General features: G+C 44.9%; 1 protein-coding gene across 1 annotated transcript in view; it reads left to right on the forward strand.

Annotated features, from left to right (window-relative positions):
* LOC142291191 (amine oxidase [flavin-containing] B-like) overlaps positions 1-26056 on the forward strand; it is a 102343-nt gene that overhangs the window by 17946 nt on the left and 58341 nt on the right. The window contains exons 3-5 of the mRNA XM_075335538.1: positions 10648-10785; positions 20593-20697; positions 21613-21704. Coding sequence (XP_075191653.1) covers positions 10648-10785; positions 20593-20697; positions 21613-21704 — 335 coding nt within the window. The remainder of the gene's footprint in view (positions 1-10647; positions 10786-20592; positions 20698-21612; positions 21705-26056) is intronic.

Raw genomic sequence — 26056 nt, forward strand, 5'->3', positions numbered from 1 at the left:
CGTGTACCCCGTCGTGCCTTCGGTCGCAGACCCATGATAGGACCAGGCTGCTGACCATCCTTCTTGACAAGTCCCAGGCACCTAGCCTCAATCCCCTGTGACCGGGGGTCCGACTCCTCTAGGTCCAGACCACTGTCTGTGACCTCGTTTTCCTTTTCTCAGGGAGCTCCAACACGCAGCTCCTCTCTCACCGGGAGCTACTTCTGTTCTCTCTCACTGACTTGACCTTGACACCTCCCACCTCCCTGTCTGACCGCTAGGTGGGTGGCCCTATTCCTGCTTAGGCAGCCCACTGGTGTGCCTGACAGGTTTGGTGCAAAGTGTATCTAGGATTTGTGAATGCTGATGGAGGCAACACTGCAGGATAGAGACTCGGAACCCTGGAGGGTTGAAAACTACATGGGAGAATAGTTTGTGCAGTACCCTGTGACGACCTGAATAGTCCAGGGGCGTCACAAGTGAATGTGTCACAAAAATCCAATTTGTTCCCCCTGTAAAAACTAATAATGTTTAATAATAACTAACAACATCAAACACGTGTATTTTCAGAAAGTATGTTTTTTATAGTTTTTTTCTGTACAATGCCAGTTTATATTATAATCTTTAGGGTATATTCACACAATGTTTGTTGACATGGGTTTGGGAACAGATTCTGCTCCAAAATCCACATTAAAAGCCTTTTCAAATTCTCTCACAATAAGCATACAATTCTTTTTAATAAAAAAATATGCTCATATTGCACATGGCACGATTATTTCACGTGCAAAAAAAGCAACATGTAAATTCTTGAAACAATTCTGCTTAAAAAAATCAATTAAACATTGACTACTGAATGTATTTAAGCAACAAATAAAAAATAAATAAATACATTGGAATGTCCCCCACCAAAAAATGGGTTTTGAAATGGTTTTTTTAAGGCCTGTTTCACACGTCCGTGATTCTGGTACGTTTGTGCTTTTTTTTCTACGTACCAGAATCACTGACATACGCAGACCCATTATAATCAATGGGTCTGCGCATACATCAGTGATTTTTCACTGAACGTGTCTCCGTGCGGCGTACCCACGTGTCCGTGATTGCCGCACGGAGACATGTCCATTTTTTTCTGGCATCACTGATGTCCCACGGACCACGCAGTGGTGTGATCCGTGAAACACGTGCCAGAAAAAAACATGCATATAAAATAAAAATCATTTTTACTCACCCGGCTCCAGCGGCGCTCTGTGCAGCCTGTTCTGCCTGCTGCTTCTGAGCCGGCTCATTACTGTCATGCATATTCATGATGCACGACACAGCCGACCCGGAAGCAGCTGCTGCGGGGGTCAGCGCCGGCTGGATGCTGCACCGCGGGAGCGTTCAGCACCATGGAGAGCGGGAGCGAGCACAGGTGAGTTAATCTCTATGTGCAATCTCGGACCACGGAGAACGGAGCCCGGATTGCACTTAGACAACCCACGTGTGCCGTGAATCACGGCACACGGAGGGACATGTGCGTGTTTTACTCGTCAGTGAAGAACGTCTGTGTTTTTCACTGATGTGTGAAACGGGCCTTAAGGGGGCTTTACACGCTACGACATCGCTAATGCGAACTCGTTGGGGTCACAGAATTGGTGACGCACATCCGGCCGCATTAGCGATGCCGTTGCGTGTGACACCGATGAGCGATTTCGCATCGTTGAAAAACGTGCAAAATCACTCATCGGTGACATGGGGGTCCATTCTCAAAAATCACTACTGCAGCAGTAGCGAGGTTGTTCCTCGTTCCTGTGACAGCACACATCGCTCCGTGTGACGCCGCAGAAATGAGGAAGCTCTCCTTACCTGCCTCCCGCCCGCTATGCGGAAGGAAGGAGGTGGGCGGGATGTTACGTCCTGCTCAGCTCCGCCCCTCCGCTGCTATTGGGCGGCCGCTCAGTGACGTCGCTGTGACGCCGCACGGACCGCCCCCTTAGAAAGGAGGCGATTCGCCGGTCACAGCGACGTCACTGGGCAGGTAAGTATGTGTGACGGGTCTGGGCGATGTTGTGCGGCATGGGCAGCGATTTGCCCGTGTCGCACAACAGATGGGGGCGGGTACCCACACTAGCGATATCGGGACCGATATCGCAGTGTGTAAAGCCCGCTTAAGGTAGATTTTTCAGCCAGAAAAATCCATGTCAAAAACCTCCATGTGAATATACATGTAAACAATTAGAGCTGATTTTGCGATGTCTTGTCTCAGCGTCTTCAATGCTTGGTAACGCCTCTTCTGGGGACATGGCCGGAATCTCTGCTCACACTTACATTCAATCTATATAAACAAGTATCAGTTCTTCTCTTTTTTTGTAATTTGGTCTCACCAGGAATCAAATTTACAATCTGTATTATATGAAGCAGCAGCTAAAGCTGTCAGCCTGCACTGACAAGTATGGGAACATTTTCATCACCAAAAGCTGAACTGCAGGCTTTAAACCCTTGGGCAGAATATACTGGTACATAGTTATTTATGTGTATACAGTGTATTTCTATGTACCTGTATTCTAGAAGAAAAATAAAAGTCAGATTTTATTCTTTTTATACATTTAGTAAGAATTAATAAAAAACAATTACAGTAATGATTTTTTTGATGCACTTTAAAAAAATAATCCCAAATCAGAAAATAACAGCCATGATTGGATCTTCAGGGTATTGATCCCACACCCGGTAGGATTAGAAATAGTTGCTAAAGCTCTGCACCACAGGACACAATTACAGATTGCAGAGATTTTTCTATGCATGATGCTGCTTAGCTGGCTGTGAAATAACAAAATAACAGTCAGATGACTCTGATAAATAGATATACATTGTATATAGCAGCATGTTTCTATGTACTTGTATTCCAGAGGAAGAATAACTGTCAGATTTTTTCTTCCTTTAAAGTTACAAAAAAAATGAAAAACAAGTACAATAGTATTTTTACAGCAGCTTTTTGTGATTTGTTTTTTTAAAGAAATATATAAAGTATGTGTATATATATATATATATATATATATATATTAATGTGCCGCCCCCGCGACAGCCGACGGGCCGCTCGGACTCGGATCCACAGTGGCTTGAGGGGTCTCCGGATCCGAGGCAGGGTCGTGCGGCTACCACGGAAATACGGTAAAAGGGGGGAATTGTTTTGGTGGTGAATGGGATAATGTTCGTGATGCCACCCACGGTGTGTGGTAACATTAAGGACCACCGCTGCCATTTGGGATGGAAGCCCGGGGACGATGGTGTGTGGAAGCTCGAGATGTTAACCCCTCCGTGGGCAGGGGGGGTGATGTTCCGGGATCCGGTGATGGATGGAGTGGGGAACCTATCGGGTGAAAAGGGACATCGGGTACTCACACAGTCCAAAGTCACTGACGCTGACACCAGGTAAACCAAACTCTTGAGTATCCTGCTCTCTTTAGGTGAGTATGCTGGGTCCGTGCCTCTTTGGTGTTGCAGGTTGGTCTGAAGCCTTGGCCCCTGGCACTGTGTGTCCTACGTGTGGATCCCTCTCACATGAAGCGATTTGGGTCTCGCTCACCTGCATGGCTAGCAGGGTGAGCTTGCTCTGAGGGTTCATGCTTGGGATTTTCTGCATGGTTGTGGGAATACCTATCTCCCTTTTTGCGCTAGTACCCTGATTCTGGAGCGGGTGGGTAACGGTTCCTGAAGATTCCGTTCCCGTCGGGTAAATTACTGGGCTGCGAGAAGCTTCTTCCCAGCCTAGGGTCCGCATACCCCATCATGCCCTGGTCCCTGCCCGGTTGTAGCACAAGGCAGCCAGCCTGCTCTCTGTAGCAGCACCGTGCCTCCTGTCACTACCCCCTGCGACCGGGGTTCCAGCTCCTTCTGGCCAGACCAAGGTGACGTTGGTCTGGCACCTGAGACGGGAACAGGAGCCCAGCTCCACAGCGTGACCTGTCCTGTCACCGCTACTCACTGCTCAACTTCTACTCTATAGCTGACATCTCTGCCCTCCCTCATCCATCCCTCCATCTGGGTGGCCCTATTCCCCTCAGGTTGCCCAATGGGTGGTTGGTGGGTGTGTTACAGAGTGTTCCTCAGAATTTTGGTACACCTGTTGGTAGCAACACCAAATTGACAGGACCCGTAACCAAGTAGGAGCAGGTACGATGCAGAAGGGCAGATTGCAAGGCACGCTTGTGACGACCTGATAGGCCAGGGCGTCACACACACACACACATATATATATATAACCGGTTGCGGTTCGCCTCGAGTTCGGTTCGCCGAACGGAGGTCTCGTTCGAGTTCAGTTCGGCGAACGTTCGACGAACCACTCGAACCGCATAGGAAACAATGGCAGGCAATCACAAACACATAAAAACACCTAGAAAACACCCTCAAAGGTGTCCAAAAGGTGACAAACAACTCACAACACAACACAAACACATGGGAAAGTGACAAGGACATATACTCATGCGAAAACAAAAGAGCAGGACAAGGAAAAAGAGAAGGAGACACAGATATAGGCATGGCACGCCCTTCTAAAATCATGTAAAACACCGAAAGGTGACTCCAAGCGGAGTCTCCCTTTTTTCCGAAAATTTGGCCCCACACACACCCACCCCTTCAGTGGCAGCACTTGTGCCCCAGTTGTACACTTCACAGCTAGATTTGCATCAAGCACATTCAAAAATACGCCATACTTAACCGTCCCCAGGATGACAACGGAGTAGGTAGCAAAGTCTTTCCTGATCCCAGCTCTGTGCATCTTGGATCATTTTTAAAAACAATGTAAGCAAGGGTTACTCCAAGCGGAGTCTCCCTTTTTTCCAAAAAATTGGGCCACACACACACCCACCCCTTCAGTGGCAGCACTTGTGCCCTAGTTGTACACTTCACAGCTAGATTTGCATCAAGCACATTCAAAATACACAAGCATTTACTCTCCCCAGGATGACACAGAGGTAGTAAATTCCTTGTGGATCCATGACTTGTTCATTTTGCTGAACGTTAGTCTGTCCACATTGTCACTGGACAGACACGTGCGCTTATCTGTCAGCACACACCCAGCAGCACTGAAGACACGTTCAGAGACAACGCTGGCAGCTGGACACGACAAAATCTCCAAGGCGTAAGTGGAGAGCTCTGGCCATTTTTCAAGATTTGAAGCCCAAAATGAGCAAGGCTCCATTTGCAAAGTAATGGCATCGATGTTCATTTGGAGATACTCCTGTATCATCCTCTCCAGCCATTGACTATGTGTCAGACTTGTTGTCTCTGGTGGCCTTGCAAAGGAGGGTCTAAAAAAATTATGAAAAGATTCAATAAAATTGCTGTTACCAGCACCAGATACGGTGCTACTGGCATGGGTAGACTGTTGAAGATGACGAGACCGTCCCATGTTTGTCAAGTTACAACTGGGAGATTCACTCCCTGCACCTGCACGGTTGTTTGGTGGAAAAGCCGAGCTAAGATCGAGTAACAGCTTTTGCTGATACTCCTGCATACGTGCGTCCCTTTCTATGGCTGGAATTATGTCACAAAATTTGGACTTGTACCGGGGATCTAATAGTATGGCAAGCCAGTAGTCATCATCACTTCTAATTTTGACAATACGAGGGTCATGTTGGAGGTAGTGCAGCAAGAAGGCACTCATGTGTCTTGCGCAGCCATGCGGACCAAGTCCACGCTGTGTTTGTGGCATAGAGGTGCTAACCGTTCTTTCTTCCTCTGACATCTCCCCCCAACCTCTTTCAACTGAAATTTGACCAAGGTCTCCCTCATCCGCTGAGTCTTCCATGTCCATGCACAGTTCGTCCTCCATTTCTTCATGTTCTCCTGCACCATCCTCAACATTTCGCCTGCTACCATGCGCCCTTGTTGATCCCTGTCCCCCATGGTCCCATGCCTGCCGCGTTGGTGATGATGAACGTCTGGACCTTGGTGATGTTATTGTGTCTTGTGCATATGAATCCTCCTGTAGTTCCTCCCCTTCCTGTTGTCCCACCCCCTGACTCCGAATAGTGTCTAGCGTGTGCTCCAGCATGTAAATGACTGGAATTGTCATGCTGATAATGGCATTGTCAGCGCTAAACATATTCGTCGCCATGTCGAAACTGTGCAGAAGGGTGCATAGGTCCTTGATCTGAGACCATTCCATCAGGGTGATCTGCCCCACCTCTGCATCTCGTTGGCCCTGGCTATACGTCATGACGTATTGCACCAGGGCTCGGCGGTGCTGCCACAATCGCTGTAACATGTGGAGAGTCGAATTCCAGCGTTTCGCCACATCGCATTTCAGGCGATGAACTGGCAGGCCGAAAGACGTCTGGAGCGATGCAAGTCGCTCAGCAGCGGTGGTTGAACAGCGGAAGTGAGCAGACAGTTTTCATGCCCTGTTCAGAAGGCCATCTAGGCAAGGATAGTGTGTTAAAAATTGCTGGACAACAAGGTTCAACACGTGAGCCATACAAGGCACGTGTGTCACCTTGCCCAGGCGAAGGGCCGCACCCAGGTTTGCAGCATTGTCGCACACGGCCTTACCAGGCTGCAGGTTGAGTGGAGACAACCACTTATTAAACTCAGTCTCCAGAGCTGCCCACAAGTCAGCCGCTGTATGACTCCTATTTCCAAGACATGTCAAGCTAAAGACTGCCTGATGCTGTTGCGCTCTGCTGCCAGCATAGTAATGAGGGGTGCGTGATTCCTTCTGCGCAGTGAGAACGCTCATGGCCTGACCAGGCAGGCTTGGGGCGGAGGTGGAGGACCCAGATGAGGTGGAGGAGGCAGAAGCAGTGGCGGAACTTGGACAGACAGAGGATTGACACACAAGTCGTGGGGACGGCAAGACTTGTGCAGCAGACCCTTCACCATCTATCAACATAGTTACCCAGTGCCCAGTCAGTGACATGTAACGTCCCTGTCCATGCTTACTGGTCCAAGTATCGGTGGTGAAATGCACCCGTTGACACACAGAGTTTCTCAAGGAAGCGGTGATGTTGTGTACGACATGCTGGTGTAGCGCGGGCACACCTTTCTTAGACAAGTAGTGGCGACTGGGCATCTGGTACTGGGGCACAGCGACAGACATAAGGTCTCTAAAATCCTGTGTGTCCACCAGGCGGAAAGGCAGCATTTCGGTAGCCAAGAGCTTACAGAGGGATAAAGTCAACCTCTTAGCTTTGTCATGGGTCGCAGGAAATGGCCTTTTATTTGTCCACATCTGAGGGACAGAGATCTGGCTGCTGTGTATAGACGGTGTTGAGTAGGGTGTCCCTGGAAAAATGCAGGTTTGTGAGGAAAGTGCAGGCGTAGACCTGATGTTGCCTTCATCCAACGTTGGTGCTATCGATGTCTGAGAGAGCTGTACACACGCACTTGTTTCCCCTTCCAAACCAACTGACGACCTACCAAGCAAACTGCCTGTTGCGGTTACAGTGGTGGAAGTTGTGCGTGTAAAACCAGGTGTGACAGCTGTCCCCACAGTCCTAGAAGATGAAGAGCGCGCGGATGCACTGGAAGGGGCAGGCGGTGGATGGTTCGCTCCGCTAGGCCGCATTGCAGCACGGTGAGCTTCCCACTGGGACATATGATATTTATTCATGTGACGATTCATGGAAGAAGTTGTCAAACTGCTGAGGTTTTGCCCTCTACTAACAGAATCACGACAAATTTTACAGATCACATAATTTGGGCGATCTTTTGCTATGTCAAAAAAGGACCAGGCTAGGCAGGGCTTAGAGGGCATGCGACCTGCTGATCCACCCCGACTAGTGCTCAGAGGCAGAGTGGTGGCTGAGGATGCAGTTGTAGACGTGCTACCAGTACTCCGACTCTGTCCAGGAAGGCGCAAGGTAACTTCGTCGTCAGTTGCATCCTCCTCCACCATCTCTGTTGACCTCCTTGAGGGCCTGACTGTGGGTTGACAGTAGGTGGGATCTAGAACTTCCTCATCAATTGTTGTGTTTGCACTCCCCTTACCCTCAGACCGAGCCTCTTCTTGCCCTGACCGAATATTTAAGTTGTCATCCCAATCTGGTATCTGCGTCTCATCGTCATCAGTATGTTCCTCATTGTCTATTACAACAGGTGTTTCAGTTTGTGAATAAGGGTCAACATTAAGCTCAGAAACTTGGTCATCACGGCCTGAATCAGAGTCACAAAGGTTCTGGGCATCACTGCAGACCATTTCCTAGTCTGTACTCACTGTAGCTTGGGAGCAGACCTCTGATTCCCAGGCTATAGTGTGACTGAACAGCTCTGCAGACTCAGCCATCTCAGTTCCACCATACTGTTCAGGGCGGATGGAGACTTCAGAACTGGGAGAAAGCAAGTGTGATTGGGATGACAACTCAGAGGACTGGGGTTTTTTGGATGCAGTAGTTGAGGTGGAGGAGAGGGCACTTGTTGGACTACTTGAGATCCATTCAAGCATTTTCTTTTTTTTTGCCATCATCTACCTGTGTTCCAGTTGTTCGTGTCCGTAAAAAAGGGAGCACATCGGATTGTCCACGGTAAGTAGTAGACATCTTACTTTTGCTGGAAGATGGTCTATCTTCAGCAGATGTTAATGGAGCTTTGCCACCTTCCCCACGGACAAACCCTTTTTTTCCTTTTCCAACACGCCTCTTCCCCTTTCCACCAGCATTTGTCATTTTGCCACTCATTTTGATTGCGACAAGATTGTGCACTTAAAATGTGGTAGTAAAAATTGAGAGGTGGTGTAGATTGCAGCGGTGGTCTATCTTTATTAACAGCAGAATAAACAACAATAACTATCCCTGACAATGCAACTACGGCCCTTAAACTGGCAGCATAGTTTGCTAGTATAATGGCTTAGTAACAATGAGTTTGAGTGTGCAATGCAGAGGTTCTGCACATAGGTTTGCACCAGTGGGACACTAATGGAAGTCCAACAGCCACTTTTAGGATGCCACTAAGTTTACTCAGTGTTTGCTAGTATAATGGCTTAGTAACAATGAGTTTGAGTGTGCAATTCAGTGGTGCTGCAAATAGCTTTGCACCAGTGGGACACTAATGGAAGTCCAACAGCCACTTTTAGGATGCCACTAAGTTTACTCAGTGTTTGCTAGTATAATGGCTTAGTAACAATGAGTTTGAGTGTGCAAAGGGCAGGAGGGTACAGTGGCAGGATTGTGGGTCTGGGTAGAGGAAAGGAAGCCTCTCTTTCTATCCCTCCTAATGGGGAAATGCAGCGAGGAAATCCCTGACCTTAGCTACACAGACGCTATCATCTTGTGTAGCTGTTAAAATCTGTTTTCACGGACCTGACTGTCACCTATGGCTCTGACCGTGCCGGTATTACCCCTTACAAGGACTTATAGAAACTTCTATCCCTATTCTGTATAGCGCTGTGTATAGAGCGTTCACAGCAGTATCGGAGACAGGAGCTACGCCAGCGGTGACTGACACCAAGACGCAGAAGGCAGATAATGGTGTGCTGGAGGAAAATGTCCGTTTTTATAATGCATGGACATGTGACATGGAAATCCTATCACACATGCCATTGCTTCTCTGGCTAAAAGTCCACTTAGCTGTGTCTGTGTCTGGGATTGGCTGACATGCTGATCCACCCCACTACACGCGCACGCTTAGGGAAGGAAGACAAGGAAAAAAAAAATAAAAAATGGCGATCGCCATTATACATACAGCAGTGATCTGAATGCGCTGTTCCCGCACACTATACACTGAAATTTCATAATAGTGTGAGTCACAAAGTGACTTACACTATTACAGCGGAAAACCAGCTAGTAATTAGCTTGTCTTTTTGCTGCTAGAACCGTTCTCGAACGTATCTAGAACTATCGAGCTTTAGCAAAAAGCACGAGTTCTAGTTCGATCTAGAACAGCCCCCAAAATCACTCGAGCCGCGAACTGGAGAACCTTGAACCGCGCTCAACTCTAATCTTAACAACCTGTGAACACAGTGATCAGAGTATTAATGCTGATTGATGAATGTTATAAAAAAATAGTGTGATTAATTTTTCTCTCCATTACAACCATTGAAAATATAATAAAAATGTAATGCTGATGCCATTTTTACACGTAGTGTAATTGTGGCATTTTTTTTCTTCTACTTTTTTCTACACATTTTCTGCTGGTGTCCGCATCACACAACGCAATAAGAATCTTCTCTGATTAGTGCGTATTTGCAGCGTTTATTTGACACGTTTTTCATGAAGATAGCAAGCAGAATTTTTAATGCTTTTTTAATAGTACGGAAAAGCTTTCATTCTACATTCTACATGCATTTTTTAAGGCTCCGCGTAGAAGCTTGTAAAGAAAAAAAAATCACTGAAACTGCACAGTTCAGCAGTGTCGTAGTCATGAGTTTTCAAAAAAAATCACATCCACTTTGCTTGGAAATTTAGGCTTTGTTCACATGTAGAAAAATATTATGGTTTTTATTCTCCTTTTTTTGTACAGAAATTCTGTGGTGTTTACCTGTCAAGCAAAGTGGATGTGATTTTTTGAAAGCGTCTACCCAATGTGTGTCTAGGCATGCACAACTTCGTGAATAAGGAGCATCTTATTCCATAAGGCCCCCTCATCAAGACCGGTGAAAATATTGCCGATTTTGTGGAACCAAAGCCTATGAATATACCTTTGTTTATATACTATTGCTTGCTAGACTAATCTTTACTCTTCCATCATCTCTTTTAAAAGAACAAAGAAGTTAAATATGTGGACGTTGGAGGTGCTTATGTGGGACCGACACAAAATCGGTTATTAAGGATGGCCAAAGAACTCGGTGTGGAGACTTATAAAGTATACTTAAATGGTCATCTCCTTCAGCACTCAAAGGTAAGATAAGCTTTGGCAATAAGTAGCATTGTAGATTTGTATTAGGCTACGTGCACACGTTGCGTATTTTTCCTCGTTTACGCAGCGTTTAAAACAGCTGCGTAAATGCATGCATTCTACTTTCCCAGCAAAGTCTGTGAGAAGTCGGCAAATTCCATGCTGACGTTGCTTTTTTAAACGCTTTTTGGATGCCAAATATTTGACAAAATTATTGTGTTTAAAAAAGCAGCATGTCACTTCTTTTGTGCGTTTTGGCTGCATTTTCCACCCATTGAAATCAATGAAGTGTGTCAAAACGCAACCAAAATGCACTTGCAATGCATTTTTGTTGTGTTCTGCATGCTTTTTTTTAACAAACAGAATGCAGGTCTTTCGGTATCACTCTCTGACTGTATAAGTAAGGATGGTTGACCTCAGGGAGATCAACATCCAACACCGCGAAGACACCATCACGTGTTTCTCAACGCAGTGACACTAGAACAAGGCCCCCTGGGAAAATATGCAAAACAAGAATGCCGCGGAGACACCATCACATGTTTCTCAACGCTAGCAGGAAACTAGCCAGGTCTTTCATCGGGAAGGAACAACCACGGGAAGGGCAGTCTCCAGTCAAGGAAACCGCCTATACCAAAACATGGTATTCATCCACAGACAGCTGTTTCGGGGTATTTGCCCCTCATCAGTGTGGAGTAGGAAACTGGCTAGTGGGAGCAATGCCTAGTAGAAGACTACATAGGTAAGGATGGTTGACCTCAGGGTGATCAACATCCAACACCGCGAAGACACCATCACGTGTTTCTCAATGCAGTGACACTAGAACAAGGCCCCTTGGGAAAATATGCAAAACAAGAATGCCGCAGAGACACCATCACATGTTCCTCAATGCTAGCAGGAAACTAGCCAGATCTTTCACTGGGAAGGAACAACCACGGGAAGGGCAGTCTCTGACTCTGACTGTGTCAGTCTCTCTCTCTCTGTCCATGTTGGTCTGTTTCTCTGTCTGTCGGTCTCTCCCTCTTTCCCGCTGTCTCATACTCACAGATGACTGACCAATCACCGGCGCTGCGCTGCACGACTTTCACAAAGCTCCGGAGGCTTTTCCTGCTTTTGAAAATGCCGGCTGCTCATTATTCCATCTCGTATTCACTGCTTCCTCTGTCCACCGGCACTTATGATTGGTTGCATTCAGACGAGCTCTCACACTGAGTGACAGCTGTCTCACTGCAACCAATCACAGCCGCCAGAGGGCGGGTCTATATAGTGCAGTAAAATAAATAAATAATTAAAAAAAAATGGCGTGCGGTCCCCCCCCAATTTTGATACCAGCCAAGGTAAAGCCACACAGCTGAAGGCTGGTATTCTCAGAATGGGGAGCCCCACATTATGGGGAGCCCCCCAGCATTAAAAAATCATCCAGCAGCTGCTCGTAATTGCCGCGTCCATTAGATGCGACAGTCCTGGGACTCTACCCGGCTCATCCCGAATTGCCCTGGTGCAGTGGAAGTCTGGGTAATAAGGAGTTAATGGCAGCCCATATCTGCCCCTAAGTCCTAGGTTAATCATGGCAGGCGTCTATGAGACACCCCCCCATGATTAACCTGTAAGTGAAAGTAAATAACACATACACCCGAAAAAATACTTTATTTGGAATAAAAGGCTAAAAAAAAAACACCCTCTTTCACCACTTTATTAAAATCCCCAAATACCCCTCCAGATCTGGCGCAATCCTCACAAGGTCCCGCGACTCATCCAGCTCTGCTACATGAAGCTGACAGAAGCGGCCGTAAAGCACGACCGCTCTCTGTGAGCTCCACGCTGCAACTGAAGTGAGTCACGCGATCAGCGATGATGTCACTCAGGTTACCCGCGACCACTGATATCGGGTGGAGGACTACAGCTGTGGCCGTGGGTAACCTGAGTGACCGCACCGCTGATTGCGTGGCTCACTTCAGTCATTCAGGGGATTTGCAGTCACCGGTGAGTCCTTCACCTGTGATCACAAATTAGGCCGCGGCACACAGACAGAGCCGCACGATGACAATGAAGTCGGGTGAAGTTCATCCGAGTTCATTCAGATCATGCGGCTTTATCTCGCAGCCAGCCATGTTCTATGGGGATGTAGCAGAGCCGAGTGGGACCGCACTGTCAAAAATGCATCCAAAATGCATTCAAAATGTATCCAAAATTATATTTGTCACGCCAGAACGCAACATGCACACATAGCCTTACTCCTGCTGGACACCAGTGATATCTGTTTAGTGTCATCATAGTCATAACAAACGGACATTGGAAAAGTTGCTTATTCAACTCATGGGTTACAATGGTGTGCAAACAGTAAAACAGACACATATCTTTATAACTGTAATGTTATATTTATACATTCAGAAGTGATATTACATAAGACCAGAATATATGATATGGTATGAGATGCTAAGTGCTTGCCAGCAAATAAATCAGGTTTAGTGTAAAATATTAGCAGGCACATATAATTTATTAGTCATTGCTGTCAGTAAAGATGTTTAAAAATATTCTTCTCCATTCCAGTTCAGAAAAGCAAATTCACTATGAAACTCAAACATGATGGCTAAAGCCTACAATCTTTATAATAAACATTGTAAAAATATACAAATTAAAAATGTGTATCCCCTTCTTCCCTCATTCATAAATAATAATAATAATGATAATAAATAGACATTTGTCATATTTGACATTGCAATTCCTGTAAAAATCTAGTCTATCACAATCTAAAATTAATCAACCCATACCATAAATGCTGTATGGAGGAAAAAACATCACCATAACAACATTGTGGCTGTCAAAGTGCCAGTGCATGTCCAGTGAGTACTGAGCAGTGGCTGAAGTTGCTTCAGTCAGTTTTTTTTGTCTTTTATTCCAAATAAAGGATTTTTTGCTGTGTGTGTTTCTTTACTTTCACTTACAGTTTAATCATGGAAGGTATCTCGGGGGGATGCTTGTCATGATTAAACTCATTATTACCCCAATTGCCACCGCACCAGGGCAATTTGGGATGAGCTGGGTGGAGTCCCGGGACTGTCGCATCTAATGGATGCGGCAATTCCGGGCGGCTGCTGGGTGATATTGTTAGGGTCTCCACCCTGACAATACCAGCTTCCAGCCGTGTGGCTTTATCATGGCTGGTATCAAATATGGGGGAACTGCATTTTTTTTTTATTATTATTATTATTTATTTATTTATTTTACTGCACGATATAGACCCACCCGCTAGTGGCTGTGATTGGTTGCAGTGAGACAGCTGTCACTCATCGTGGGGGCGTGTCTGACTGCAACCAATCATGGGCGCCGGTGGGTGGGGAAAGCACAGAATACCTGATTAAATAATGAAGCGGCAGCCATTTTCTAAAGAGGAAAAGACGCCGCAGATTTCTGACAGCCGTGCTCGGTGAGTTGGAAAGAGAGAGGAATTGTGCTGGGGATGCAGGACGCATGCAAATAGCAATGTGTGCACATAGCTTTACTGTGAAAAGCCACGTTTTTGTTGATCGAACCTAACTCGAACTGTCGAGCTTTTAGCAAAAAGTTCAAGTTCGAGCTCGAACACCCACCAAAATCACTCGAACATGAAATTGGCGAACCTCGAACATCAAACATCGCTCAACTCTAATGACAAGTTTCTTTAACCCCTTTCTGACATTTAACACACTGGACGTCATATTTTTGGGTACTTCTTTCAAATGCACTTAACAGTATGTCAAGATGATTGTGCGAGCACAGAAGCTGCACCCACACGAACAACGCTGGGAGCTCGTGGTTAAGTGATACCAAGCTATAGCTGGAACAGCCAGGGCTGGTGCCCACACTGACCATGGCTGTTTATCCCTCTAAATTCTGTGATCAATATTGATTGCAGTATTTGGAAGGTTAAAAAAAGGGATCAGCACCCCTTGCGATGTAATTGCAGGCTGCCGATGGTTGTCATGGCAACCTGAGGTCAAATAATAAAGTCCAGGTATGCCAGCAATGGTGGCCTATTAGGTCATACCAGGAGCATGCTCTAAAAGGCGTTCTGTCTGTAGAACACTGACAGGTGTAATGCATTGCAGTATACTGTATGTGTACTCTGATGCATCATACCAGTGAATAGAGTAATAAAATTTAAAATCCCATAAAGAAAAGCTGTAAAAAGTGTAAAACCAAGAATAAAATAAAGAACGAAAAAAATCTTACACCAAAAATATGTATTTCTGTAAAAACAAAAAGAAACAAATAAACTTAACATATTCAGTATTGCTGCATCCGGAACGAGACAATCTATAAAACTTATACTCTAGGCAACACCTACAGTGAACAGCATAACGAAAACAAAAAGTGGACTAAAATGCAATCAAAATTTGTATGTAAATAGAAATGGTATCCCTAAAAATCCCATTTTGTCAGGCAAAAAAACAAACCCCTAAACAGCGCCCTCTGAAAAAAATGTAAAAGTTATAGCTATCAGAATAAAGCCATGCAAAAACAATTTTGTTTCTATAACATTAATTTTATTGTGTTAAAGCAGCAAAACTTTAAAAAAAAACAAAAAAAACCCAATCTATATATGATATCGTTGTATTTACACTGACCCAAAGAATACCTCTGTATGTCTATATGAATATATTTCTCATGGAATTTTTGATACAGAGAATGGTGTAAAATAAAACCTCCCCACAATAATTCCTAAATGTTTTTTTGTACTCTTTACTTCCCAAAAAGTGTAATAAAAAGAGAACAAAAAATATTATGCACCCAAAAATTTTACCATCAAAATATGATGATGCAAAAAACTTTCAGAAATGCTCGATCTGTCAAAATATAAAGTCAATCAATCTGATCCGCACATGGTGTAGTGAGAAAAAAAATTCCAAACGCCAAAATTTCAGAGTTGTAGATTTAAACTCGAATGTAAGTGCTTACTGTAAAGCACAAGATAAATGTAAACTGATCAAAAAAGTTCTGGAACCTAAAATGCTAACTAATAGCATTCAACTCAACCCACAAAAAACAAGTCTACATGAGATCTATCATCTGTTATCGGAAATAAAGAGGGTTCCATGTTACTAGTAGCACAAAGGCTCTGCAAAGACACCATGGCTGCTCCCAAAAAGAAATCCAGCACCACAATGTGCTCAAAACATAGCTCGCATCCACATTTTTGTAAATAGTGTAGAAATTAGACCGACTTAATTTATGAGGTCCATGTCTCCAGAAGCACTAGCTAGACACAATGTACAGGCACTCCAATGACAGATTTGAAAATTTTCATCCTGCAACAATCACTGCCTTTGACCCCATGGCTAGTTTTCAGAGATAAAATCTTCACTACATCCTTAGATGAATTCCCAGAAATGTTGATTTCCAAAATGAGGTTACTTGATGTGTTTCTGCTGTTCTGTTACTTAGGGGCTCTGCAAATGGAGTTCTCTAATTATTCTAGGAAAATCTGTTTCCCTTCCCTCCCAAGCCCTGCTGTGTGGCCAAACAGTACTGTACACAGTCACATGTGAGGTATTGCCATGTTCAGTAGAATTTGCACCATTCCAGCAAAATCTGCACTATAATATGACACTTGTTCCCTTCTCAGCTTTGCATTATGCCTGAAAAGTAGTTCCTGATTAAATGTATGCAGAATCGGACTGGCTACTGGAGTAACCGCCAGTAATACCAGTCCTGGCCGCAGTTACCTGCACTGAACTCTGGAGCTCTCACCTGAGCTCTGGAGTGCAGCCTGGACTGAACTCAGGGTTTACAGGTCTGAACTGTGAGCGCCGACTGATTCCACGGAAAATTGTGGTTCAGTTCATGTCACAGCTGCAGACAGGCCGGGCTGAACTCCGGAGCTCAGGTGAGAGCTTCGGAATTCAGCACGGCCTGTCTGCAGCTGCAATGAATTGAACCGCAAACACTGGGTAATCAGTCGGCGCTTGCAGTTCAGTCCTGCAAACCCTGAGTTCAGTCCAGGCTGCACTCCGGAGCTCAGGAGAGAGCTCCGGAGTACAATCCAGGTAGCAGCAGCCAGGACTGGTATTACTGGAGGTTCCTCTGGTAGCCAGTCCGGCACTGCATATATGGTATTGGCGCACTCAGGAGAAATTGCACAACAAACTGTGGGTTCCATTTTTCTTTCTTATTAACCATTATAAAAAATTATAAACTTAGGGCAAAAATAACATTTTAGTTAAAAAATTATGATTTTCTTTCTTCACCGCCCAATGATATAACATTTTGTGGCACACCTGTGGTGTTAATATCCTCACTGAACCTTTAGATGATTTCAATGAGGAGTGTAGTTTATAAAATGGGGTCACCTATGGGGGGAATCTGCTTTTTTGGCATATCAGAGGCTCTCCAAATATGATGTAGCACTCCCACACCAATCCATCACAATTTGAACCCCAATATGGTCCTCCTTCCCTTGTGAGTTTTGCACTGGGCCTCAAAAATACTTTTCGACCACATATGGGGCAGTGCCAAACTCAGGAGAAATTATGGAACAAATTGTACTGTCCATTTTCTCCTTCTACCTTTTTTGAAAATGAAAAACTTTGGGCCAAGAAGACATCTTAGTGAAAAAAAAATATTGTATTATTGTCACAGTCCAATATTAAACTATTCCGCGAATGAATTGAAAGTGAAAATTGTCTACCTTACACCCCTATATGAATACTTCGAGAAGAGTAGTTGACAGAGCGGGGTTCTGCTGTTTTGACATTTCAGTGGATCTTCAAATGTGGCATGGCATCTGTAATCTATAAGAGCCCAAATGGTTTTCCAAAACACAGGTAGCACCAATTCCCTTAGAAAATCTAGCTACTGTTGTGAAAATGAAAATGTTGAAGCTAAAGCGACATTTTTTGGGGGAAAAATGTAATTTTTAATTTCGACAGCCCAATTTTATACAATTCTGTGAGTCACTCAAGGATTCAGCATACCCTCTGCACTCCTATAAAAATTATTTGAGGGGTGTGTCTTCTAAAATGGAGTCACTTTTGGGGGTTTTCTACTGTTTTGGCATGTTAGAGTCTCTTCAAATGCATCATGGCATCTGCAATCTATTCTAGTCTAAATGGTGCTCCAAAATTCAAATAGAATCCAGAAAAAAAGAACAAGAGGAGAGACAATGCATATGTGATGTGCACACATTAAGAAGAATAAGAATATGCGCAAAAATATGAAAATTGTTATTGAAGCATAAGAAGAACAAAACAAAATTAGGCCCGTTTCACACGTCAGTGAAAAACACTGACGTTCTTCACTGACGTGTAAAACACGCACATGTCCCTTCGTGTTCCGTGATTCACGGCACACGTGGGTTGTCCATGTTCAATCCGTGATCCGTGATTGCATATGGACATTACTCACCTGCCTTCACTACTGCTGTCCATGGTGCTGAACTTCTCAGCTCTGCAGCGTGCGCCCACCGATCTCTGCAGCTACTTCCGGGTCGGCTGTTCCTGCTTTCATGAATATTCATGAGCCGGAGCAGGAGTTGCAGAGAGCGGAGGCTGCACAGCGAATCGCTGGAAAGTTGAGTTGAGAATGCTTATTATTTGATATGTCTGTGTTTTTCTGGTGCGTGTTTCACGGATCACACACGGATCACACCATAGTGTGGTCCGTGGGTCATCAGTGATGGCAGAAAAAAATTGACTTGTCTCCGTGCAGAATCACGGAAACAGGTATACGTTGCATGGAGACACGTTCAGTGAAAAACCACTGATGTGTGAGCAGACCCATTGATTATAATGGGACTGCGTATGTCAGTGATTCTGGTACGTATAAAAAAAAGCACATACGTACCAGAATCACTGACGTGTGAAAGGGGCCTTACACACATAAAAACAATTAAAAACAGTGTGAGAAAGACTGACACTAATAGGTAGTCACAGGGGGGCAAGCTGCTATAAATAATGCAAATGGAATATGGTACAAAACACAGTCACCATGCAGGTATATATCCAAAAACAATTAAAAAATGAGAATAATGATAGTCAAAAATAGACTGTATACACCAAAATAATGACTGAGCAGATGGAGCAGGCACATATGTGAGAGGGGAGCTGCTGGATTAGACATGGATGTAAACAAGATTACATACAATCGACATAGATCTTCTCTGTCAAAAATATGTATGTATATACAGTAAGCTGATGTAAATTTGACATGAAGGAAGTGTTATTTACTAAGTCTTCTTAGTGGTATGACTGTTTTAAGACTATAAAAATAAAATTTAAGAAATTGCTACTGTTTAAAATTTTTCATCAAATTTCCATTTTTTACATAAATAAACACAAATCATATTGACCTACATTTAACACTAATATGAAGTTCAATGTATAATGAAAATACAATCTCAGAATCACTGGGATCTATTGAAGCGTGTATTGAAGGGGTGTATCTAGCAGCCATAGAGCCCAATAAAAAAATCCAAATTACTCCCTCCCAAAATAAAATAAATTTTTTTGTGGAATAGGCAGGGTTACGGCTCATTGGAAAACTCACAGGGAGGGACGTATATTGGGACACATATGGAGAAATAGTGTTGTTTTTGAATGTCCCCCTCACCACATACACATTGTGATACCCACCACAGTAAATACTTTCACATATTTTGCCCCTACAGTACTCTACACACAACCAGTATGATACCCCTTATAGTGGTCCAAGGAACGTATGATGCTCCTACAGTGCTCCCAACTTGTTATGATGTCTCCCACTGCACTTAAGGCCTCTGCCACACTCAAGTGAAAATCACGCACGTGCCGAGAGACACGTATTTCCCCTGCGTGTTGCGTGCAGGTAAGTACGTGTCTCTGGTACGTGCGGGACACGTGTGTTCTACGTGTGCTATCCGCGATAGCACACGTAGAACCGGTAATTAACATACTCACCTGGTCCTTCCTGCTGTCTGCGCTGCTGTCCGTGGTGCTGATCTTCGATCTCCAGCCCTCCCGTCTCCCCGCTGCTGCTGCTGCCAGGCATTGAAGTGAATATTCTATGAGATTAATGAGCGGCGGTCGGCAGCAAGAGGCAGCAGCGGCAGAGACAGGAGGGCTGGAGAAAGTGAGTAAATGTTTTTTTTTTTTTCCACTGACACGTGTGTTTTCTCCGGCGCGTGTCACACGGGACTGCATCCACACTACATCCGTGTGGTACGGGTGCGGGCCGTGTGACACCCATGCTGTGGGAGAAAACACTGACATGTCAGCGCTTTGAAAAACAAACACACGTACAAACGCACACGGACACACGTTCCGTGTGGTTTTACGTGTGTGTGCCTGCTACAATAGGGTAGCATTGCTTAACGTGTCTCCGTGCCGGCGGCACGTGTAAAAAATGACAAACACGTGCCGGCGGCACGGATGTGTGTTGCAGGCCTAAAACAGAATAATGACAGACAAAAAACAAAAAAAAAACCCCAAACTATTAACTTAGCCCCATGCTCTGTTCCAGTTTGCTACGTGTGTACACTGATACTTTGCAGTAGGCACATTTTGGTAATGTCATCATACTTGCTGCACTAAGATTGAGATACAAGCTGAATAATGGAGCTGAAAGTCAAGAGCTTCCTGCTCCCGTGGGCTCATGTTGTTCGGCACTGGAATCCCCCAAGTCACAGGCTCCATAGCGGCCACGTGGTCTGCTACTATTGGTCATATGTCACTGCTCTAGAGCATTTGTCCCTAACATTAGTCAAAGCTTGGCTTCATTTCCCATCTCTCAAACTTTGGAACATTTTACTTACCTGTGATGAATGTAAACAATATGTTAATGATGCAACTTTATTTTCAGGGTAAATCATACAAATTTTGTGGAGCTTTTCCACCAGCCTATAATCCTCTTGTTTTCTTGGATTACAACAACTTCATGAGAACTATGGATCAGTGGGGAAGTGAGGTATGATGCTATTATTTATTGGGCTTTATTTAGCAGGTTTGTTTTAAAGGTTGTATTATTTAGAAGGTTTAACTTTCAAGTTAGCTGAAAACAAAATGAATAGCTAATATTGTACAATATCTACTGCTTTTAGCGCATACTTGAAACAGTAAAATGGTTACTTCAACTCCTGCTTATAATGACCAAACACATTGATGCAAGGTCGGACCCAGACAATTAGGATCTGTTAGTTGGAAATCAGTATGCCAAATCATATTGTTCTCAATACACAGGTGTCTGGCAGTAATTTAATCACCTTTACCTGTTGAGAACACATGGGAAAGCCAATCAAGCATATACTGTATATGGGGTGGTAACAAGGAAAACAAGTGAGCATTTGGCTGACAGATGTTGACACCAACATTGGCCAAACCCACCAATATTGACGGGTTTGTGTTACGTGACGGAGCCCACGTGGTGGCAGATCCACTAAGCCTGCTGGTGCGGGTGGATACATGGGTGCCGACGCAGAAGTCATATGGGTAATACAAAACACAGAGGTGAAAACTAAAGTAACAATTTAACAGAGTCCAGAAAATCTTATTACACAAGCAACGGACGAGTTGCAGATGGGTGGAGTCAGATAATAGATGGGAGATTACCACTCATGGCTTGCCACTTGTCTCAGTCAAGACTGCAAGCAGAGGCAAACACAGGATGGTTGATGACTACAGGCTGACCGGCAGCAAAGTTACTGACAGGGGGACACAAGATGGCTGGAGATCCTTCCTCGGCAGGCAGGTGCTATTTTACATTTTTGTATCTTTTTCACACATTTGTTGTTTGCACTTACACTATATTACTCAAATATTTAGACATATTTAAGGAATAAACATTTTCTTGGGTTTGCTTAAAATTTGTTGATATTGCTATCAGATTCCTGCAGATGCCCCATGGAAAGCTCCTCATGCTAAAGACTGGGACAATATGTCAATGAGAGAATTCATACACAAAGTATGCTGGACAAGGTAAGCTGCTAATAACTATAACATATCACATACTCCGTGTGCAGAATTGTTAGGCAAGTTGTATTTTAGAAGATTGTTTTTTATTATTGATCAACAACTATGTTCTCAATCAACCCAAAAGACTGATAAATATCAAAGCTTAATATTTATGGAAGTTGAAGTGGTTTTTTTTTTGCATTTGGCTATTTTAAGAGGATATCTGGTTGTGCAGGTAACTATTACTGTGCAGAATTATTAGGCAACTTAATAAAAACCAAATATATTCCCATCTCACTTGTTTATTTTCACCATGTAAACCAATATAACTGCACAAAATTTAGAAATAAACATTTCTGACATGCAAAAACAACCCCCCCAAAAATTAGTGACCAATATAGCCACCTTTCTTTCTGATGACACTCAGCAGCCTACCATCAATAGATTTTGTCAGTTACTTGATCTGTTTACGATCAACATTGCGTGCAGCAGCCACCACAGTCTCCCAGACACTGTTACGAGAGGTGTACTGTTTTCCCTCCCTGTAGATCTCACGATTTTTGAGGGACCACAGGTTCTCTATGGGTTTCAAATCAGGTGAACAAGGGAGCCATGTCATTATATTTTCATCTTTTAGATCTTTACTGGTCAGCCACGCTGTGGAGTAGTTGGATGCATGTGATGGAGCATTGTCTGGCATGAAAATCATGTTTTTCTTGAACGATACCGACTTCTTCCTGTACCACTGCTTGAAGAAGTTGTCTTCCAGAAACTGTCAGTAGGTCTGGGAGTTGAGCTTCACTCCATCCTCAACCTGAAAAAGTCCCACAAGTTCATCTTTGATGATACCAGCCCATACCAGTACCCCACCTCCACCTTGCTGGTGTCTGAGTCGAAGTGGAGCTCTCTGCCCTTTATGATCCAGCCTCTGGCCCATCCATCTGGCTCATCAAGAGTCACTCTCATTTTATCAGTCCATAAAACCTTCGAAAAATCAATCTTAAGATATTTCTTTGCCCAGTCTTGATGTTTTATCTTATGTTTCTTGTTCAAAGGTGGTGGTTTTTCAGCCTTCCTTACCTTGCTATGTCCCTGAGTATGGCACACCTTGTGATTTTTGATACTCCAGTAATGTTGAAGCTCTGAAATATGGCCAAACTGGTGGCAAATGGCATCTTGGCAGCTTTACGCTTGATTTTCCTCAATTCATGGGCAGTTATTTTGCGCCTTTTTTGCCCAACACGCTTCTTGCGACTCTGTTGGCTATTTGCCCTGAAACGCTTGATTGTTCGGTGATCATGCTTCAAAAGTTTGGCAATTTCAAGACTGCTGAATCTTTCTGCAAGACATGTCACTATTTTGGACTTTTCAGAGCCCGTCAAATCTCTCTTCTGACCCATTTTGCCAAAGGAAAGGAAGTTGCCTAATAATTAGGCACACCTTATATAGGGTGTTGATGTCATTACACAACACCCCTCCTCATTACAGAGATGCACATCACCTGATTTACTTAATTGCTAGTTGGCTCTCAAGTAGAGATGAGCGAACCGGTCGTGGTTCGGCTCGAGTTCGGTTCGTCGAACGGAGGTCCCGTTCGAGTTCGGTTTGTCGAACGTTTGACGAACCGAACTCGAACCGCATAGGAAACAATGGCAGGCATTCACAAACACATAAAAACACCTAGAAAACACCCTCAAAGGTGTCCAAAAGGTGACAAACAACTCACAACACAACACAAACACATGGGAAAGTGACAAGGACATATACTCATGCGAAAACAAAAGAGCTGGACAAGGAAAAAGAGGAGGACACACAGATATATGAGTATATGCAAGGAAACGTCGATGCCATTATTGTGCAACTTGAGCCCTGCTCATTTTAGGCTTCCAATCTGGATAAATTGCCTGAGCTTGCCACGTACGCCTTGGGGATCTTGTCGTGTCCTGCAGCCAGCGTTCTCTCGGAACCTGTCTTCAGTGCTGCTGGAGGTCTGCTGGCAGATAAGCACACGTGTCTGTCCACTGACAATGTGACATGGCTCTCAGAGGACTTTTCTTCCCCTGGGTCATCCAGGGGAGGCAAAAGGCACGCGTATTTTTGAGAGTGCTTCATGCAAAGCATCTGTTTCATTTTGAAAAGGGGGATCAAGTGATGCCAGTCAAGTGGGGTGTGTGTGGCCCAATTAGTGGAAACGAGGGAGACTGTGGTTGGAGTCCCCTCGCTGTGTTTTACATGATTTTCGAAGGGCATGACATGCCTAAGAGGTTGTGTTTTATCATCTGCATCTTGTTGGCAACAGAAAGGCTGCCTTTACACCCTTTTGAGACCGAGGATTTTCGAGACCTTATGCCCATTGCAGTGCCCCAAGAGCCGATGGCCAGTCGTCACTCCTTCTCCAAGAAAGGCGTGCCCGCGCTACCACAGCAGGTCGCACACAACCTCACCGATTCCTTGAGAAACTCTGTGTGTGACAGGGTGCATTTCACCACAGATACTTGGAAAAGTAAGCATGGACAGGGGAGTTACATGTTGCTGACTGGGCACTGGGTAACTATGGTGAGAGATGGAGAAGGGTTTGCTGTACAAGTCTTGCCGTTCCCACAAACTTGTGTGTCAATCCTTCCTCTGTATGTACAAGTTCCTCCACTGCTTCTGCCTCCTCAACCTCGTGTGGGTCCTCCACCTCGGCCCAAACCCTGTGTGGTCAGGCCACCCTTCCTTGTAACTGTGCCCAAAGAATCCCACACACCTCCTTACTATGCTGGCAGCAGAGCTCAAGGCCATCAGGCGGTCAAATGTTTACTTTGAAATGTAGGGGAAATGTGAGACACCGCTGAGGAATTGTGGACGGTTAGCTCTGGAGAGTGAGACCGAGTTTCATCAATGGTTGTCTACACTCAGCCAGCAGTCAGGGAAGGTCGGGTGTGACAATGATGCAAACCAGTCTGCGACCCTTCTTCAGGGCAATGTGACACACGTGCCTTGTATGGCTCACGTGTTGAACCTGGTTGTCCAGCAATTTTTAAAACACTATCCCGGCCTACATGGCCTTCTGCAGAGGGCACGGTGTAACGCCTGCCTGGATCGACACACTCAGATGGGCTGTAAAGGATAGGCTAGAGGCAAGCCACTCACCAAGCTGGACACCCAGAACCCTGAAACCCTTTAGCCCCTATACAGTGATTTAGAATTACACAGGGCCCAAGTTGATCAATACCTGTGGAAGGCTGCAGTTCCAGAGAATAGTAGTCATGCAGGGTCAAAAACATGAATTGAGGAAGAGGAACAGAATGGGATGGCCAGGACTTAATCAGAAAACAAGCAGAGGTGAAATGCGGATCGGCCAACGAGGTACATAAACAGCAAGCAGGAAAAGTAGTCAGGTAACAAGCACACAAACTCATAAAACTGAACTGGGGGTAACAGTAACAAGAGGTTCATAGCTTTGTCTGGCAGTGGTCTGCAGACAGGAGGGGCCTAAAAAAGGGTGTGGTGTCTTCCCATTGGTTGTAGCTGAAAGATGGTACTTCATCTGTGAGATACCCACCACCTACATTCAACCTGTGGTTCTGTATCTGTCAAGGTAACGCAACCCAGTGGGTGACCATAACCTGCGTCCACCTGCGCCGCAGGCATCAACTCCTTTCCCATCATCAGCACTATGCACGAAAGGAACACGTTGTCACCTGGCGACCGGAGTACAAATTGTTTGAGTGGACTACGTTGGTGACTTAACAGCCGTGTGCGGCAATGATGCAAACCTGTCTGCGGCCCTTCGTCAGGGCAATGTGACACACGTGCCTTGTATGGCTCATGTGTTGAATCTGATTCTCCAGCAATTTTTAAAATACCATCCCGGCCTACATGGCCTTGTGCAGCGGGCACGCTGCTATGTGCTCACTTTCATCCTTCGCACCCAGCAGCTCAACAACTTTCATCGCTCCTGAAGTCTTAGGGTCTGGCGGTTAAACGCCGGAAATTGGAATCTGCACATGTTGCAGCGTGTGTGGCAGCACCGCAGAGCCCTGCTGAAATACGGTATGACTTATACCCTGGGCTAACTTGATCCAGAGGTGGTGCAGATCACGCTGCTGGAGTGGTGTCAGATCAAGGACCTATGCACCCTTCTACACAGTTTACAAATGTCGACGAAGATGTTTAGCACTGGTGATGCCATTCTCAGCGTGACAATTCTGGTCATCTACATGATGGAGCACACTGTAAGCATTATTCGGAGTCAGGTGTTGGTCCAAGAGGAAGGTGAGGAAGTACAGGAGGAGTCATATGCAGAAGGGATAATAAGATCTACAAGGTCCATACGGTGAGCGGCACCTAGGCGGCAGTTATGGTGGGGGATAGGGATTAACAAGGGCGCA

The sequence above is a fragment of the Anomaloglossus baeobatrachus genome, chromosome 2 (assembly GCF_048569485.1).
Source record: "Anomaloglossus baeobatrachus isolate aAnoBae1 chromosome 2, aAnoBae1.hap1, whole genome shotgun sequence".
Taxonomy (NCBI): Eukaryota; Metazoa; Chordata; class Amphibia; order Anura; family Aromobatidae; genus Anomaloglossus; species Anomaloglossus baeobatrachus.